We start from the raw sequence: 20909 nt of genomic DNA, 5'->3' as shown, positions 1-20909 counted from the left end.
AAGCAACCATAAAATGATTTTACAGTATTTTTAATGTAGCTATACTTACCTAATATAACCAGCCATCCACAATGTTTTAAAGTGTTTATAATGTAGCTAACCTATCCTAATCGACCGCAAAATCTAATGCCACACCGGTTTATACAATGAGATAGAACGGGAAAAAATAATGTGAGCATGAACTTCGGGGAACTTCGGGTGTGGCTCTCTCGTCTGTGAAAAAAAGGCTTCCCCTCGGTGCGGCGCGCCGCTTCGCGGGTGAGTGGTAGGGAGGGGGTGGACCCTCGAACTGCGCATGCGCGAGCGACTCCTCCCCTCCCCCGGCGGCGAGGAAGGGGAATCCCCGCTCGGGAGCGCAGCGCGCGGCGCCGGGCAGTTCGCTGCGGTCTCTCGTCGCGGTCGGTCACGGAAGAGGCGCTCCCTCGCGACAGCAACCCCCGCAGCCCCCGAAGACGACATGCGCGCGGCGACACGCTAGGTCACCCTCCCTCCCCCTCGCGCGGGGTCATGCGCGTCCCCCCGGCCAGTGACAGGTGTCCCCGCTGATCTCGACTGTCCGTGTCGGCATGCCGTGCTGAGCCGAGCAGAAGCGACGATGCTGCGTCCCGTGGCCTGCTCGCAGTGGCTGCTGGTCGCGACCTTGAGCTCCGCCCTGCTGCTGCCAGGTAGGGGTCAGGCCCAGTACCCGGTGCGCAGAGCTTCAGACAACTACTCAAGTGCTTACTCGTCACATTGCCCGAACGTCTTGGAATACCACCCTGAATATCCTTGCGATTGACTAGATGATAAATATACACGTAAAAAAAAACTATTTTTAAGATTCACCTATTCCTGATCGATCCTGAACTTTTCAAAGATCATCACCTTGTGTAGTTTTATGTGTACTTTTCAACAGTTTTACAGTAGCCTTTTTTTTTTCAATGTCGCTGTGCTAACCTTAACAAAAGATTTAATTTATTTACGATCCTATGAACTAACTTCCCGAAAAAAAGAAAGTTTTGTTGTTTCCGTATTTCTTGGGCAAGATTCTTCAGGGACTTGCACTGCAAATCTGTGTTCATCCTCACGCCATACGTTGTCATGCTTACAACTCATAATCTCATGGTCTTCCTTTTTGCACGACGGGAAGACTGCCTTTTGCTCTTAGAAGCGATACCGCGCCAGAAGCACCAAGACAGGTGGACCCCTTGAGCACAGTCAAGTGCAGAGCGAGTTTGCCTTATCGCGGTAAACACCATGATGTTTACTGTCCTGTTGCACTTCGTTCACATCCGTGACAATCACCGCGTTACCAGCGCCAACCGGCTGAAAAAGCTTGCGTGCCTCTTGATCAAGCCAATGAGAACGCAGGTGTTGCGTTAGAGAACGTCCGTAATTGGTCTGAATATACCAGGAGTCTTGTCAGACATATGATGGAGGTGTTCTGTCAATTTTTGACGTGACAACGTCTAATAAAACTATGAACGCCGGCTGCACGCACGAAAAGTGTCCCGCTACGCACATTGTCCCATTAACGCTGTGTCCCGTTACGCTCATTGTACGCTTGCGCCGCATCTATCTCTCTTCCACTCGACTGTTTATAAAGTGAAGTGAAAAGTTAATGTGGTTTTCATTGCTTATTACAACAACAATTTCGTCAATAAAGGTTAAATTTTTCTTGCATTTTAAAAATATGATTACTAGTATAATTTCAAGTATTTATTCATTTTTTATTAAAATAAAAATCAATTTTATTCATAAAGTATGCAATCATTTCATCAATGTTTTGTTATGACGTTGTCACGTTAAACTATCGTCCGTAAACCGACTTTACAGACAACCAATTTTTTTTTGTAAATGGAATGGAAATTTTCATGTAAAATAACAGAGTTTAGTTAATTTGTACATCCATATGGAAACAACTGTATAGCTACAAAATAGTGTCCGCAATAATGATGGGATCGGATACTTACCTGGCCATTTATGCTTTGTGTTTTTCCCAGTAACTCCGCAAGTTAAAGTTATTAGGAAACCGTTCCTTGAATAGCTTTCCAGTATTAACAACGCGCAGTTATAAGAACAATAAAAAAGTCCAATTAAATTCGATTATCTTTTCTATGGTTCAAAAAATGTTTTAATAAAACTTAAATAAAAAATATAAAAATATATTCCTTTATATGTAAAAATAAAAATAGCCATGTGTTGTACAAAGTTACAATATTTTTTTCTTGTAGTATTACAAACCATTTCTTGGTAACCGGTTTCTAAAGATGTATTTTGTATTAGTACAGGATTGTTTTTTTTTCTCTGTAGCAGCAATGAAGCAATTCCCCAGTGACGTGAACACATGTTGCCCAAGTGTGACAGTCAGTCGAAACACAGGTGTCTCTGCTCTGACTATTGACTGGAAAGTGTCGCACATTGATCTGTCAAGGAGTCGAACCTGAGACATCTGGGTTCGACTCGCCTGTAGCGCCCAGACCGCGAGCTGACAGCCACCAACAAGTCAGCGTGCCAGTATCCGCGGGCAAGAACACCATTAAATATTGTATGTTCATGATAGTACAGAAGAATTTGGTTACCATAAATTGGGGCATGTTATAGTGAGCCGTATGCTTACAAGATATCATAGTGATAGAAAACAAAAAAAATATGTTAGAGGACAGAAACTGAATTATTTGTACCGAAGTTATCGTCAAATATTTCAGAACCGGTATTTTTCGCGTGCTATCCAACTGGCGATGAATAAAAAAGGAAATGACTGAAAATTAAATCTATTTATTTACCAACAAAGTTAAATAAAAAAAAATATTTGGAATAGAGAAGTGGAATCAATACGTGGTACAGGTGTTGTCGGAAGGTTTTCGTTTGGTTGGTTTGGAAGAGAAGGAGCTTCAGAATGAGTTCCAGCCCCGGGTGGACACTAGTCTAGTCACGTCGCTGTGTGGACTACATTCCACAACCTTTGTGTCTGCGTTAAATGATTGCCTTTCAGAGGCCCGACTGCATGTCTTCATAAGGATGGATTGCAGGAATCGCTAAGGGTCACTCCGGCACGCACACCAAGCGGCCAGTGGCCTCTACGTGCGAGCCACTGGCAGGCGTGTGTACTTCGTGTCGTGCAGCGAGCAGCCGTGAGGCTTTAAGCGGCGACCTTGTAACTTCAACCTTGTAACTTCATCCTTGTAATTTCAACCTTGTAACTTCATCCTTGTAATTTCAACCTCGTAACTTCATCCTTGTAACTTCATCCTTGTAACTTCATACTTGTAACTTCATCCTTGTAACTTCAACCTTGTAACTTCATCCTTGTAACTTCAACCTTGTAACTTCATCCTTGTAACTTCATCCTTGTTTCTTCATCCTTGTAACTTCATCCTTGTAACTTCATCCTAGGAAAGTGAGTGACAGAGGTCACCGCTCACGCAGGGCTGGTTTCATGCTTATTCAGTCGGAATTTTTTTTTTGCCACGTTGAATGGCTTCGAATAAACAGTGACTATGCTCTTAGAAATTACCATTCTTTTTCGGGTTTCTAACAGAACCATGCAGCTCAAATAAACAAATAAACCAAGAATCTTTCATAAATCCAAACCACTGGTTATTCTCACGAACTACGTCCAATTTCAACTTCCGAATAATGTGTTTACTTGTGAACAATATAAACGCACAAGTGGGTGAAAGAAGAGCTTTTTTCCTGCAGATTTAACATGTTTTTGATTGTTATTCTCAATACACTAATGCAATTCTTATGGTTTCATATTCAAAGTAAGTGAACTCACTGCATGTGTATTAACGAAGATAACTATGAATTTACACTGTGTAATCTGTAAACTTTACAGCGTAAACGCTGATTATTTTTAATATAATGCATCCCGCGTTGTAAAACATAGATATTTCTTTTTGTGCCCAAATTAATTGCTGATGAAATTTAGTTGTTTCCTCTAAAACGTGTATGTCAAACATCCTAGAAGGCAACTTCATGGCAGGTAGGCGCATCCGTTACCCCCGATGAAAAATCGCGACTAAACTTGGTTGTTTGAAAGGCCAGTAACTTATCGATCAGACAGGCCACTTACACTCAGATTAACCTGGATTTCCGTACAAGCTGCGATCAGAGCCCAAGAAAATATCTCGACCAAACATGAAATATGAGCGAGCCCATAGTTCTGAAACAAAGTTAGAGACGGGGAAATGTCGAGGTATCCCAGACTTCCCAGTATTCTGTTTCCTTCGCGCTTCGGTATTGCTCCATCGAAACGCTCGCATCTTTCTTAAATGTGTTGCTGACAACTCGACATCGATTCAATTTGTTACAAAACGTGTCAAATGATCTACGGTCAAGTAGCACAGGTATCATGTAAGTTCAGATGTTGGAAGCACAGTGTTTTTTTTTATGGATGACTTGCTAAAATTTAGTAGTCGATAAAATTAGCTGACCTCAAACGAAGCTTCCAACTTTTGAGTTTATTATGAAATATTGCATGGAAATTAAAAAAAAATGTTTTATTTAATACTGTATTACTTTTAAATTATTAACATAATTCAGTCTAGTTTCTTCCATATTGTCTGTCAAAGTTATTTTTTTGGTCTCGTCGTGCTAATAAAGATAAATACATAATTAACGAGAAAAACATATAATATTAAAATTGACACCTATATAAAGTAAATAAAACTATTTACTAAAACCTAAAATATTTAAATATTTAAGTAACTGTGTGTAGTTTTTAAATAAGGTTCCAAATCTGATAAAAAATTCATTTTAATAACTAATGATTATGTGAAAATCATGGAAGAAATATTTTTAGCAGAAAATGAGTTCAGTTGGAATGCTTACATATATTATAGTGTGTGTGTGTATATATATATACATATATATACCTATATATATACACACACACCTTCGCGCGAACAGGCACTAGCTGAGAACCTAACATTTATTTGTCCGCAAGGCTGAACTCCACAATCCTACTCTCTCTCTCTCTCTCTCTCTCTCTCTCTCTCTCTCTCTCTCTCGGATCAGTGAACTGTCCATTGCAAGACGACACCGACGGTTAGTTTTAGCTGATGCGCTCAGGTGGTGCGGGGTAATCCTTGTGAAAGTATCCCCGCTGGGGTTTCTCTGTCGGCTCAGGATCACGCGTCGTTACCACAACGCCGAAATACCACAACGCCGAACGTACAATAACGCCGAAATACCATAACGCCGAATGTCAAAATTGATCACGACATCGACAGCTAGAAAACTGCTGTGTACCACAACGCCGAATTACCACAACGCCGAAACAACTACTGAATGAATTTGTGTGTGTTTCTTAAATGTACCTTAACGCCGAAATACCACAATCAAACCTAACCTTACATAACCTAATCTAACCTATCGTAATATAACCTAACATAACTTAACCTACCCTTTCCTAGCCTAACCTAACCTAGCCTAACCTAACCTAGTATAACCTGGTATAAAACCTAGTCTAACCTAGTCGGACCTAACCTAGTCTAACTTAACCTAGTCTGACCTAACCTAGTCTAACCTAACCTAAACTTTGTGGCAGTCCTGCAATGACATTTTTCGGCGTTAGTGTATTTCGGCGTTGTGGTACACAGCAGTTTTATAGCTGTCGGCGTTGTGGTCAATTTTGACATTCGGCGTTATGTTATTCGGCGTTATTGTACGTTCGGCGTTGTGGTATTTCGGCTTTGAGGTGCGTCCCCCAGGATCACTAGTGGTGATGTTCCTATCGCTTGGAGCAAACTTGGTCACGTGAAGATCTGAGGCAGTGAGCGGTGACACAGCTCCGGTCACTAGCCTGGACAGCTAGGAGAGATTGGACAGGCCTCCACCGGACGACGGGTTTCCCGGGTGATTGAGGAGTTCTAGAGAAAAGTGGTAGATCGGGGTAGGCACCAGCAGTATTGTGACACTAGGGTGAAGGACACAGGCAATTGTCTGGTCGGCTCAGTGCGCTAGAGGGTTCTTGGTGGTGACGATGCTGGGATGGGTGGCCTCAGGCTCTCGCCATAGCCGGAGCTCTAAAGGATTTCCCGATTACGTAAACGGTGTATCTGTTTCCTCGCCCAAGTGCCCCAGGGTGACAGCGCCTTTTGGTTAAAATAAAAAAGGGGGAACCACCCGCCATGATAAGATACCGGAAAAATTCGCGGTTTCGATGGCCTTCATGATAGTCCACGCATTCCCTTGCACACTCGGGAAAATGACGCAAGTTCATTGGCTTCTGACTCGTAAGTCGTCTCAGCTGGTTTTGACTGTGATACGATCTTTCTTTGGTTGAGGGTTTATAATTGGTTGAGATTCTTCCACATTAACAGTGGGCTAATAGAAAAATCATCTAAAAGGTGTGTGTATTTGAATTTTAGCCTATCGCCGAATGGATCCGCGAATTTTTCCGGTCTCTAATGAGGAGGAACCCAGAGACTGCAGAAATAATCTGTACCTTAACATAGCTTTGGTGATGGGTTCACAACTGTTCCGCCACTCCCCGTCTCGACTGTAGACCAGTCAGCTACCGGCCAGCAGTACAGAGACCGAACCACGTAGACCCATTCAAAAAAGAATGGGAGGTTCCGAGTAAGGAATCAGCCAATAGGAAAGCACGCGTGCGTGCAGTATACACGGGACTGTTGATTCCAGCCTGTGTAGCCGAGTGGGTCCGCGATATTTCCGGGTGTGTGATGTCTAGAGACCGGATAAATTCGCGGGTTCTTTGAACTCCAGGATAGACTCCACTATCCTCTACAAATGCCAACTGTTCATTGGCTGTTGACTTGTGAGTCGTCTAGACTGGGTGTAACCTGTGATTCGACTCTTCTATGAGTGAGGGGTCTCTAATTGGCCCTCATTACTCCAGATTAACAGTGAACCAATGTCGGAAGCAGCACTAAGGTATAATTATTTGAATTGTAGCGTTTCACGAAATGAATCCGCAAATTTTTTCAGGTCTCTAGCTGATGTCAGGGGAAATAGTCGCCGACCATGCGGCGCACTTGGACGGGGTCTGTCATGGTTGCGAGGGGGAGAGGGGGAGGTGGAGTTGTGTCAGGGACAGTTCGCCGGAGTTCGGCCCCGGGCTGACGAGGTCCTGGCGGTTGGGTGGTTGGGGGGGGGGGGGAGGACACGTGGGAACAGCGCAGGTGGTGGAAATGGATCCCTCCGCCCCCTCAACACCGGAGGAAGCTATTACCGACAGCAGGACCCTTTCGCGTCCTGCGGCCGTCCGTCCATTCTTTATTGGCGAGCAGCGATGCAGCCCCCGTGATTTCTCTCCACTGTCTCGCTCGTTATTTAGGCGTCAGACAGTCGTCTCGCGACCTCTCCTCGACTCTGGACGTCACACGAGAAGCTGACTTCACTAGTGCTGGAGGCACGGATAATCTCGAAGGTTATGTCCGCGTCCCAAAGTAGGCTCTGCTCTGATGATTGGCTTCACAGTTCTCTCGACACCTTCAACCCCACAAACTGCGGGCTTGTTATCTACCAGCTAGCAGCAGAGCGCCAGAATCGAGTTTAATCAATTTTTGACGTGATAACGTCTTATAAATCGATGAACGCCGGCTGCACGCACGGAAAAAGCACGACTCATTGTCACGTTTCGCCTGAGCCGAGCGTATGCAAGAACCGGCCAACCACCGTGCGAGAAAATCTTCTATAATATCAGACAGGTTAAGGCGGGTTTTTTAAAACTAATTGTTCATGATCATATCTAAACAAAATTTTATAAATTAAATTTGCAAAAACTGTAAATAATATTTGAAAATTAAAAAAGTATGCAATTTTTTCATCAACATTTTCTTATGACGTTATCACGTAAAATTATCGTCCGTAAACCGACTTTACAGAAATTAGGAGTTTGCATTGATAAATCAGCCGATAGAAAATTAGTTTGGGCGTAGTGTAGGACTGTGAAGTATATCCTTGTTGATAACGCGTGCAACTGTCAACAGTTGCTCTGTGGTTTTGCTTGCACCTGTCTCGTAGTAGTTAGTTTACCGTGCTCGTCTGTGCTCTAAATTGTTTGAACAAAATTCCTTCCTTGGAATGTTGTGTGTGGTCTGAGCATGAAATATTTGACAACATCCTTCGTAAAGTAATCTCTGATTGATCATCAAAAAAAGAAAATTATTTAGAAAAATATTTGATGGGCCTACTTTAAATTTTCACATAATCGCCATTCAGTTCCAAGCATTTTTCGGAACGCTGTATCAGTTTCTTTAAAATCTCTGAATTTAAGCTCACCACCTGGAAATTAATCCAATTGCCAATCGTATTTTTGTAATTTTTGACGTGACAACGTCTAATGAATCGATGAACGCCGGCTGCACGCACGAAAAAGTGTCCCGTTTCGCACATTTTCCCGTTACGCTGTGTCCCGTTAAGCTCATTGTATGCTTGCGCCGCATCTATCTCTCTTCCACTCGATTGGAACAACCATCGATTTGACTTTTTCGAGGCACATTAAACTAGAAACACTCCCATTCTTTTCCTACTTTTCCTATCATCGTCCTTTCCTTAATAGAATAACACAGATTGGAAGAAGTTAAATAGCAAACATGTATAAAATTTATAGTTAAAATAATCTTTTCGTTAAAGTAATAAACATATTTGAATTAATGAGTGCAAATAAACGGAAATTTATCAAATAAATTGTAGATTTCATTTCACTCCTTCTTTGTATCCATACGAAGTAGTGATATTTCAATAAAAAACGATTCAATTTTATTCATAAAAGTATGCAATCATTTCATCAATGTTTTGTTATGACGTTGTCACGTTAAACTATCGTCCGTAAACCGACTTTACAGACAACCAATTTTTTTTAATGAACAAACAGACATTACTTTACGAATAGCCCTCGTAATATTGGCTTGTTACTATGTGTTAATGTATTAATATTTTTTATGCCAATTCGTAATGTGTTTTCTAAGACATTCATCATAAACAAGAAATGGCGTATGTCCAACACATCACGTTGAAAGCTCTCGAATAACGGACCAGTCCCTACATTTGGCAAGCGTGGCCGGAATAACGGATGTCAGGTCCCCGAATCATACATTCTTCTCCCACCCCAAAAAATCACCCACACATCACGTTCATGCTTCATTAGCGCTGGGCTAGCCGATGTCCGAAAAAAAATTAAAATAGGCTGCGATAATTTTTTCCCGCGCCCCGATGGAATTCACAACATAATTACAGGGGACTCAACGTTCATTAATTAAAACGTCCACTAAAAAAAAAAAAAAAAAATTACATCGAGTGAAATTTCCATGACGGCGTGCAATGTCGAGTTTCGTTGTTCGAATCGCTGGACCCAACATCAGTCCGTTGCCAATCTACACAGCCCAACGCATTGCGCTTATCAGTTTATCTGCCCATAACTCAAGCTGGCTTCATCCACTCTGAACAGGACCCGATGAAATAAGCACTTTTAATTATATTTTATTTACGGTATAGAATACAAACACTTTAGTTTAGGGATGGTGATTAGGTTTCCCTGCCTACACTTAATGTTTACATCCAAAGAAAGATCCTTTTTGGGTCTGATCATTCCGCTGTTAAATATACGAAAGGGGAAAAAAAAATTCGCTGTACATTTCAGATCATCGGACATTTTTTGAAACATTACGCTAAAAAAATACGTTTTACAACCAAAATTGTTGAAACAAATTTTTTTATAAACTAAATTAAAGCCTCAAGAATTTATCGCACAATAAAACTATTTATATTTAGTTACACTATTAGATAATTTTTTTATTATTTGTCTGAAGAAGGGGAGGGGTGTAAGAGGTACATACATCCTGAAAATTTCACGAATTAGCAATAATATATACAATAGCATATCATTACAAAAAAAAATTTCACTTGTTTGTGTGAGTCAACTTCTTCTGTTGCTGGTTCACAGTCGGCTCGAACCTCACTAGTGTAAATAATAAAGCCCTTGCTAAAATCACACGAATCCCTATCAAATCTTGTGAGAAAAAAAAAACAGTGCTGTAGGAATGGGAGCATGTACACCTCTCTTCCTCTATCTCTCTATTTCTCTCTCTCTCTCTCCGAGAGCAAGGGAACAAAATTTTAAACCTTAGCAGGTATTGCAAAGGAAAATTAAAAATATATATATATACAATTAAACCAAAAAACGTTTTTACCAAAATACCGGCTCTAAATGTTCAGGAAATCAACCTACAAGGCAGTATGACCAAATAAAAAAGAGGTAATTTGAATTGGGCGTCTTAAGAAAACAGTAACCGTAATTATATGACTGCATAAATTTTTTATCATACGCGCCAACATAATCATAATAATTTTTTTATTTCCCATATTTTTACAATTTGTTAGCAATATTCAATTAATTAACCAGGAAATATAGCACTCACGAAAGCAAGCTTGTATGTGAGTGCATCTAGTCACTTAAAATTACTTGCGGTATTTTGACGATTGTAAACATTTGTAAATGTATAAAAACTGAGAAAAATATATAAGATATAACCTAAGAAACTTTACATTAGTTATATAAAGACGAAAGTTAAAAAGAGCAATTCTTTAAGATTCAATATTATGCATAAACAAAAAAAAAACGTATAAATTATAACGTTGTTACTTGAATAAATGAAAATATAATTAAATAAAAATTAGTATTTAAGTAAAGTACAGGTACAAAGTTATAACAAAATATAAAACTTACTTAAATACTTAAGCCATCTCTTCATCAGTTAAAATATGTAGCGAAATATTAACATATTTTTCTCACTAGTAAATAATATTTAGTTTTTAATGTGACAACGTCTAATAAATCGAAGAATGCCGGCTGCACGCACGAAAAAGTGTCCCGTTTCACACATTGTGCCGTTACACTGTGTCCCGTTACGCTCATTGTACGCTTGCGCCTCATCTATCTCTCTTCCACTCGATTGGAACAACCATCGATTTGATTTTTTCGAGGCATATTAAACTTGAAACACTCCCATTCGTTTCCTACTTTTCCTATCATCGTCTTATCCTTAACAGAATAACACAGATTGGAAAAAGTTAAATAGCAAACTTCGTTAAAATAATAAACATATTTGAATTAATGAGTGCAAATAAACGGAAATTTATCAAATAAACTGTAGATTTCATTTCACTCCTTCTTTGTAACCATTCGAAATAGTGATATTTCAATAAAAATGATTCAATTTTATTCATAAAAGTATGCAATCATTTCATCAATGTGATTTTATGACGTTGTCATTTAAACTATCGTCCGTAAACCGACTTTACAGACAACCAATTTTTAGTTTTGCAGGAAGAATAACAACAATTTTTGGAAGCAAAACTTCTGAAGATCTCTGTCACAGTATGTGAGAACTGGCCGAGTGCAGGTCACCGCGGCAGCAGCCGGTGAGCAGCACTGCCCGGGAGAACAGGCTCGTGGCATCCACCGTCGTCGGGAACCCATGAGGCCACGAGGCCATGAGGCCCGGGCGCGCGCCCCCACCCCTCTTATTATAGGCACAGGCCTGCGCGCGCGGTATTTTTCCAAGATGGCGGTCGTCCCAAAACGCCGCGGCGTCACGTGTGCGGTAGGACCTTTAAAAGGCCGGCCCTGGGGGGAAAGGGGTAGGAGCAGGTCCTTTGTCGCTGGCGGGACGTGAGCCGGGTGCGAGATGCGGGCCTCGCTCCAGCTGCCTCCAGGGGCAGCACTCCAGCGCGGGGGGTCACAGTCCCTTGTTCGTGTCCACGGCACTCCAGCGCGGGAGGTCACGGTCCCTTGTTCGTGTCCACGGCACTCCAGCGCGGGAGGTCACGGTCCCTTGTTCGTGTCCACGGCACTCCAGCGCGGGAGGTCACGGTCCCTTGTTCGTGTCCACGGCACTCCAGCGCGGGAGGTCACGGTCCCTTGTTCGTGTCCACGGCACTCCAGCGCGGGAGGTCATGGTCCCTTGTTCGTGTCCACGGCACTCCAGCGCGGGAGGTCACGGTCCCTTGTTCGTGTCCACGGCACTCCAGCGCGGGAGGTCATGGTCCCTTGTTCGTGTCCACGGCACTCCAGCGCGGGAGGTCATGGTCCCTTGTTCGTGTCCACGGCACTCCAGCGCGGGAGGTCATGGTCCCTTGTTCGTGTCCACGGCACTCCAGCGCGGGAGGTCACGGTCCCTTGTTCGTGTCCACGGCACTCCAGCGCGGGAGGTCATGGTCCCTTGTTCGTGTCCACGGCACTCCAGCGCGGGAGGTCATGGTCCCTTGTTCGTGTCCACGGCACTCCAGCGCGGGAGGTCACGGTCCCTTGTTCGTGTCCACGGCACTCCAGCGCGGGAGGTCACGGTCCCTTGTTCGTGTCCACGGCACTCCAGCGCGGGAGGTCATGGTCCCTTGTTCGTGTCCACGGCACTCCAGCGCGGGAGGTCACGGTCCCTTGTTCGTGTCCACGGCACTCCAGCGCGGGAGGTCACGGTCCCTTTTTCGTGTCCACGGCACTCATGCGCGGGAGGTCACGGTCCCTTGTTAGTGCCCACGGCACTCCAGCGCGGGAGGTCATGGTCCCTTGTTCGTGTCCACGGCACTCCAGCGCGGGAGGTCATGGTCCCTTGTTAGTGCCCACGGCACTCCAGCGCGGGAGGTCACGGTCCCTTGTTCGTGTCCACGGCACTCCAGCGCGGGAGGTCACGGTCCCTTGTTCGTGTCCACGGCACTCATGCGCGGGAGGTCATGGTCCCTTGTTCGTGTCCACGGCACTCCAGCGCGGGAGGTCACGGTCCCTTGTTCGTGTCCACGGCACTCCAGCGCGGGAGGTCACGGTCCCTTGTTCGTGTCCACGGCACTCCAGCGCGGGAGGTCATGGTCCCTTGTTCGTGTCCACGGCACTCCAGCGCGGGAGGTCACGGTCCCTTGTTCGTGTCCACGGCACTCCAGCGCGGGAGGTCATGGTCCCTTGTTCGTGTCCACGGCACTCCAGCGCGGGAGGTCATGGTCCCTTGTTCGTGTCCACGGCACTCCAGCGCGGGAGGTCATGGTCCCTTGTTCGTGTCCACGGCACTCCAGCGCGGGAGGTCACGGTCCCTTGTTCGTGTCCACGGCACTCCAGCGCGGGAGGTCATGGTCCCTTGTTCGTGTCCACGGCACTCCAGCGCGGGAGGTCATGGTCCCTTGTTCGTGTCCACGGCACTCCAGCGCGGGAGGTCACGGTCCCTTGTTCGTGTCCACGGCACTCCAGCGCGGGAGGTCACGGTCCCTTGTTCGTGTCCACGGCACTCCAGCGCGGGAGGTCATGGTCCCTTGTTCGTGTCCACGGCACTCCAGCGCGGGAGGTCACGGTCCCTTGTTCGTGTCCACGGCACTCCAGCGCGGGAGGTCACGGTCCCTTGTTCGTGTCCACGGCACTCATGCGCGGGAGGTCACGGTCCCTTGTTAGTGCCCACGGCACTCCAGCGCGGGAGGTCATGGTCCCTTGTTCGTGTCCACGGCACTCCAGCGCGGGAGGTCATGGTCCCTTGTTAGTGCCCACGGCACTCCAGCGCGGGAGGTCACGGTCCCTTGTTCGTGTCCACGGCACTCCAGCGCGGGAGGTCACGGTCCCTTGTTCGTGTCCACGGCACTCATGCGCGGGAGGTCATGGTCCCTTGTTCGTGTCCACGGCACTCCAGCGCGGGAGGTCATGGTCCCTTGTTCGTGTCCACGGCACTCCAGCGCGGGAGGTCATGGTCCCTTGTTCGTGTCCACGGCACTCCAGCGCGGGAGGTCATGGTCCCTTGTTCGTGTCCACGGCACTCCAGCGCGGGAGGTCACGGTCCCTTGTTCGTGTCCACGGCACTCCAGCGCGGGAGGTCATGGTCCCTTGTTCGTGTCCACGGCACTCCAGCGCGGGAGGTCACGGTCCCTTGTTCGTGTCCACGGCACTCCAGCGCGGGAGGTCACGGTCCCTTGTTCGTGTCCACGGCACTCATGCGCGGGAGGTCATGGTCCCTTGTTCGTGTCCACGGCACTCCAGCGCGGGAGGTCATGGTCCCTTGTTCGTGTCCACGGCACTCCAGCGCGGGAGGTCACGGTCCCTTGTTCGTGTCCACGGCACTCATGCGCGGGAGGTCACGGTCCCTTGTTAGTGCCCACGGCACTCCAGCGCGGGAGGTCATGGTCCCTTGTTCGTGTCCACGGCACTCCAGCGCGGGAGGTCATGGTCCCTTGTTCGTGTCCACGGCACTCCAGCGCGGGAGGTCATGGTCCCTTGTTCGTGTCCACGGCACTCCAGCGCGGGAGGTCACGGTCCCTTGTTCGTGTCCACGGCACTCCAGCGCGGGAGGTCATGGTCCCTTGTTCGTGTCCACGGCACTCCAGCGCGGGAGGTCACGGTCCCTTGTTCGTGTCCACGGCACTCCAGCGCGGGAGGTCATGGTCCCTTGTTCGTGTCCACGGCACTCCAGCGCGGGAGGTCACGGTCCCTTGTTCGTGCCCACGGCACTCCAGCGCGGGAGGTCACGGTCCCTTGTTCGTGTCCACGGCACTCCAGCGCGGGAGGTCACGGTCCCTTGTTCGTTTCCACGGCACTCCAGCGCGGGAGGTCATGGTCCCTTGTTCGTGTCCACGGCACTCCAGCGCGGGAGGTCACGGTCCCTTGTTCGTGTCCACGGCACTCCAGCGCGGGAGGTCATGGTCCCTTGTTCGTGTCCACGGCACTCCAGCGCGGGAGGTCACGGTCCCTTGTTCGTGCCCACGGCACTCCAGCGCGGGAGGTCACGGTCCCTTGTTCGTGTCCACGGCACTCCAGCGCGGGAGGTCACGGTCCCTTGTTCGTGTCCACGGCACTCATGCGCGGGAGGTCACGGTCCCTTGTTCGTGCCCACGGCACTCCAGCGCGGGAGGTCACGGTCCCTTGTTCGTGTCCACGGCACTCCAGCGCGGGAGGTCACGGTCCATTTTTCGTGTCCACGGCACTCCAGCGCGGGAGGTCACGGTCCATTGTTCGTGTCCACGGCACTCCAGCGCGGGAGGTCACGGTCCATTGTTCGTGCCCACGGCACTCCAGCGCGGGAGGTCACGGTCCCTTGTTCGTGTCCACGGCACTCCAGCGCGGGAGGTCACGGTCCCTTGTTCGTGTCCACGGCACTCCAGCGCGGGAGGTCACGGTCCCTTGTTCGTGTCCACGGCACTCCAGCGCGGGAGGTCACGGTCCCTTGTTCGTGTCCACGGCACTCCAGCGCGGGAGGTCACGGTCCCTTGTTCGTGTCCACGGCACTCCAGCGCGGGAGGTCACGGTCCCTTGTTCGTGTCCACGGCACTCCAGCGCGGGAGGTCACGGTCCATTGTTCGTGTCCACGGCACTCCAGCGCTGGAGGTCACGGTCCCTTGTTCGTGTCCACGGCACTCCAGCGCGGGAGGTCACGGTCCCTTGTTCGTGCCCACGGCACTCCAGCGCGGGAGGTCACGGTCCCTTGTTCGTGTACACGGCACTCCAGCGCGGGAGGTCACGGTCCCTTGTTCGTGTCCACGGCACTCCAGCGCGGGAGGTCACGGTCCCTTGTTCGTGTCCACGGCACTCCAGCGCGGGAGGTCACGGTCCCTTGTTCGTGCCCACGGCACTCCAGCGCGGGAGGTCACGGTCCCTTGTTCGTGTCCACGGCACTCCAGCGCGGGAGGTCACGGTCCCTTGTTCGTGTCCACGGCACTCCAGCGCGGGAGGTCACGGTCCCTTGTTCGTGTCCACGGCACTCCAGCGCGGGAGGTCACGGTCCCTTGTTCGTGTCCACGGCACTCCAGCGCGGGAGGTCACGGTCCCTTGTTCGTGTCCACGGCACTCCAGCGCGGGAGGTCACGGTCCCTTGTTCGTGTCCACGGCACTCCAGCGCGGGAGGTCACGGTCCCTTGTTCGTGTCCACGGCACTCCAGCGCGGGAGGTCACGGTCCATTGTTCGTGTCCACGGTTCTACTCTCCAGTGGGACAGCTTTTCCCGTTCTCGGCCGGCCAGCAGCTACCAAGCTTTAACCTGACACAACTTATATCATTTACCTGTGCATAACTATGGCTTGTTATCGTCCTTTAAATTAATCATACAATGTGGAATTTTGATTTCATATATTTTCTTTGACATATGCCATTGCATTTTTGGCACTCTTTGTCATGGAAAACATTTAATAACGCAAACAAAAAAAAATCAGAATGAAACATAAACGCCGGGCGAGTCAGCTGCCGCGCTTTACGACGCGCATGAAACGGAACGACTGTTCGCACCGTTGCGTGTTGCTGCGTCCGTGCCGGTGCGGCGCGGGTCCGCACTGCCTGCACTCAGACACCACGAGCCAGACCTACAGACGGCTTCTCGTTCACTGCAGGAGACAGCCACGTTATACCGGGATATAACTTTCATTTTATGTAACCACCGGCCTTGTGCCCGATGGGAATATTAAGTGTGTCCATGAAAAAATTGGTTGTCTGTAAAGTCGGTTTACGGACGATAGTTTAACGTGACAACGTCATAACAAAACATTGATGAAATGATTTCATACTTTTATGAATAAAATTGAAACATTTTAATTTAATAATAAAAGAATAAATTCTTGAAATTATACTAGTAATCAGATTTTTAAAATGCAAGAATAATTAACCTATATTGCCGAAATTGTTGTTGTAATAAGCAATGAAAACCACATTAACTTTTCACTTCACTTTATAAACAGTCGACGAAACAGTTCACGTGTAGATGACTTGTAATTAATTTAAAAAACTGGCGTTTAGCTATAAATTTTAAATATAATTATGAACAAGTTTTCATATAAATAAACTGTAATCAAATATATATCACCAATTATATGAATCACCATCAATTTTTAGTCAATTGTAACATAACCTATTATTACTGCACTCGCCGACAGCGTAACGAAACACAGCGTAAAGGAACAATGAGCGTAACGGGACACAGCGTAACGGAACAATGAGCGAAACGAGACACAGCGTAACGGAACAATGTTCGTAATGGGACACTTTTTCGTGCGTGCAGCCGGCGTTCATCGATTTATTAGACGTTGTCACGTCAAAATGTCCCAGTTATAATTTTTAATGGTATCAACTGCCGGGGTTGTAGCGGCATGTTTTTTAAATGTCACAATTCAAGAGTAATTCAAACAGTTTTAGATAATCGAATGCGTGAGTACTGCTTTGTTGTTTTCTCGCTTGCAGCGCGAAAGAATGGCTGTTTGCCCAATTAGTGGAGGGTGAACCTTTTAACTTTATGACATAAATATATAAAAACACACGCGTATTCGAGTGTAACGTTGAGTAAAAATTTTAAATCAATCGGTAAAGAACTTTCGGTGATTTAATATTTTGAACGAACATTTACTTTTTTTATTTATATAAGTACACAGATGTACAATAGAGTAGCATGATCTATTTCAGCCACCAAAATTATGAAGTTACATTACAAAAAACGAAAAGCCAAAAGGTTTTTAGTTTCGCATTGATTGGTGCCAGAGGGAAGACACCGCCATGACAGAGCATGGGCGACCATACCTATGGGCAGGGATGTTTCCGTGGCTCCCCCTAGCTTTCAGGCAAAGAAAAAAATTAGGTGTTTTTGAGCATTTTGGGCACATTTTGAGTCCTTTAAGGCCATTTTTGGCCATTTTTTTTGTCATTTGTGAACGGGGGTACAGTACAAGCGCGGTAATGGGTGTTTTCGACGGAGAAAATAAACGCACTTGTTTTGCACAAGGTATTGTTGTTGAGGAAATTGAATTATTGTACAGAATATATTTTTGGTATTGTGTTCTATATAGAATAGGTAGGGCTGAAGTATACTTTATGATACCTGAGAAGTTTAAATCACAGTGATATACAATAAAAATGTACAAATATGGTATGGCAAAATATACAAAACCGGAACTGTAGTACAGAATATGATACCGTTCAATATACAATGAATTGCATCATGTTTTGTACTAGAATAGGTGAAGCTATAGCATAGAATACAATACCCTAAGATTAGTAAAAAAAAATTAATTTTGTGCAAAACAAGCATGTGAATGCTCCACACTAAAAACCCCCTACAAATTCTGCCCCCCCTTACAAACTATCATATGGGCGCCCTTGTGACACAGGGAGCAGCGTCGACCGCAGAGATAGCAGGAGGGAGACTGCAGTCCGGGCGCTGCAGGCGGCGATGAAAGGCTTAACTCCTCGCGGGCATTGTGTGCGGCGCTAATGGGCCGTCAGGGGTGGAGGGGGGGCAGAAGGGGGGGAGGAGGACGTCCCATTAGCCGTCGACGGGTTTAACAACGAGGAGCGGAGTTACGGCGCCTTGATTAACTGCCCGCCCGTAACTCACGCGATGGACAGCTCCTCCGCCGACGAGTCCTCGCCGTCGATTGTCCGCGATATATCGCAGCGCGCCGTCGACCCTGAGGGGGCGGCGATATGCCCGCGTGACGTCACCGCCCCTTGTCGCCGTCCGCACGCGCATCAGTGAGGCGGGATGACAAGTGCGAAGTTCACAGGTGCTTCTAGCGCGGCTTCGCCTCTAAGTGCGTGGCTCCGTGGTTCTTCACGTCGCGTCATGCATGGGACAACTATGTCATTGTGTGTCAGAAAAAATGAAGAAAACGTTATCATACAAATCGCTTGAGTGCTTTCAAGAATCTTCACCGTATGTTTCATTACTAAAAATGTCTCTGCGAACGCGAGTTTTAACAAAAAAAAAAAAAAAAAAATCGGTTGTCTGTAAATTCGGTTTACGGACGATAGTTTAACGTGACAACATCATAACAAAACATTGATGAAATTATTTCACACTTTTATGAATATAAATTGAATCATTTTTATTGAATTATCACAATTTCGTATGGATACAAAGAAGGAGTGAAATGAAATCTACAATTTAATTGATAAATTTACTTTTATTTGCACTCATTAATTCAAATATGTTTATTACTTTAACGAAGTTTGCTATTTAACTTATTACAATCTATGTTATTCTGTTAAGGATAGGACGATGATAGGAAAAGTAGGAAACGAATGGGAGTGTTTTAAGTTTAATGTGTCTCGAAAAAGTCAAATCGATGGTTGTTCCAATAGAATTGAAGAGAGATAGATGCGGCGCAAGCGTACAATGAGCGTAACGGGACAATATGCGTAACGGGACACTTTTTCGTGCGTGCAGCCGGCGTTCATTGTTTTATTAGACGTTTTCACGTCAAAAATGGTTAAAGAGCTAGTCAGTCGAGGCCAAGAGAAACTTACCTTAACGGTAAGTAAACCTTCACACTCTTGCCTGTACTGGGACATATGTAGAGAATGGAAAAACATTTCGGATTCAATGATCTCCGGAATTTGCTGTGCCTGCTCGCTGGATGCTAACTTGTGAAACGTACCAACTGGGTTGTTATGGACCCGAAACGTTTTTGATAAAATGTTTCCCATTGGCTCGTGGTGCTCCGGATGGATTGCAAGCAAGTATATAAAGTACAACAATTTCAACATATCGTGAAATGAATCTACGAGTCATACATAGAGACCTGTAAAATTCGCGGATTAATTTCGCGATAGGATAGAGTCCAAATACTTTTGACATTATTTTGCTTCACTGATTGGGCTACAGTTTATCTGAAGGACTCTGGGCCAATGAAAAATCTTTAACAGAAGAATTAGCGAATCACGATCATTCCAGTCAACAGGTGTTACGAGTCGGTAACCAATCAGCAGATGTAATTTTAACGACTGCATAGAGGATCATGGGGTCTATTCTTTAGGGATTTTAAATCGCGAATTTTACCGGTCTCTAGTCATACATATTCCAGGAAAAAGTAATTGAAGACAACTCGTCTGTCACGGAAAACAAAGATTAACGAATAAATTCATGCTAAAATAGGGCACAACGTATAAACTAATTGTTGTAAATATATATTAAAAATAAATCACTTTATTGAATTCTGAAATGCCTTTTGTTCATAACTTCCCACCGATTTTCCTACACATTTACTTTTCTGTGACTGTGAAGATAGGCATGTTTGTCAATAAACGCAGATAAATGCTAACGTCTCTTCTTATCTCATACACGAGCGATGAACAAATAAATGCAAGGCGGGATAATAAACGCTGTCTTTTGTGACCTCATACAGTCGTGGGTTACACTGCCATCTATGAGTAGAGACCGGAAAAATTCGTGGATTCATCTCACGACAGCCTAAAATTCATATGGTTATACCTCAGTGCTGCCTCTGCTATTGGCTCACAACTCACCTGGACGACTCCGGGCCAGTGAGAAACACTCGACCGAAGCTGTGTCGAATCACAGGCCGCTACATTGGGACATCTTCACAAGACAGCAGCCAATGAGAGGGTGACATTTGACCGAGTGTACGTAGAACTATAAAGTTCATCCTAGAGGTCATTGAACCAGTGAATTTTTCCGGTCTCTATGTATGAGTCTATAAATGGAGTCACTTGACCGAAAGTGTATAACAAAAGGATGTATGGAAAAAAATCGTTTTTCAATAAGTTTAGAGCTATAACAGAAGAACTAGATAGCTATCACCTTTACGCCTGAGAACGGACTTGTTGAGTGTCAAATTCTTACCTGAATGATGTTCGATACAGTAATACTACAATTTTACTATGCTTAAAAATTTTCCTATTAAAATATTGACGAAGTTACACCTGCTGTTTCATTTCTTCGGCTATCGTAGAAGCTATAGGGTGGTAATGTAGTGCTGTGAAACCTTGCATTTATACAATCATATAAATAATTATTAACAGTCACCTTATAATACATACAATTAGTTCCTTTAAATTGATATTTGGTCATGAATACTAACGATCTCTGTCAATATACAAAATAACTATTTGAATATAGTAGCGCTGTCTATGAGGTTGGTTTTAAACACTGACTGGGTGCATGACGGGCTGTTAATATTGCCATCCCCTGCACATGAGCCCTGTACCGTGTGCGGGA

The 20909-nt window shown here is 45.9% G+C and overlaps 1 protein-coding gene across 2 annotated transcripts in view; it reads left to right on the top strand.

Annotated features, from left to right (window-relative positions):
- Positions 1–372: 372 nt before the first annotated feature.
- The window catches only part of LOC134532105 (protein amalgam-like), a 297722-nt gene continuing 277185 nt past the window's right edge, over positions 373–20909 (top strand). The window contains exon 1 of one of the 2 annotated variants that reach the window (XM_063368413.1): positions 373–665. In XM_063368413.1, coding sequence (XP_063224483.1) covers positions 596–665 — 70 coding nt within the window. In that variant the 5' untranslated portion in view covers positions 373–595. The remainder of the gene's footprint in view (positions 666–20909) is intronic. The other variant, XM_063368414.1, reaches the window with a different exon arrangement.

Source organism: Bacillus rossius, chromosome 5 (genome assembly GCF_032445375.1).
Source record: "Bacillus rossius redtenbacheri isolate Brsri chromosome 5, Brsri_v3, whole genome shotgun sequence".
In the NCBI taxonomy this organism is placed as follows: Eukaryota; Metazoa; Arthropoda; class Insecta; order Phasmatodea; family Bacillidae; genus Bacillus; species Bacillus rossius.
Note: the sequence above shows the minus strand (reverse complement) of the source record. Positions and strands in the feature narration are given on the sequence as shown.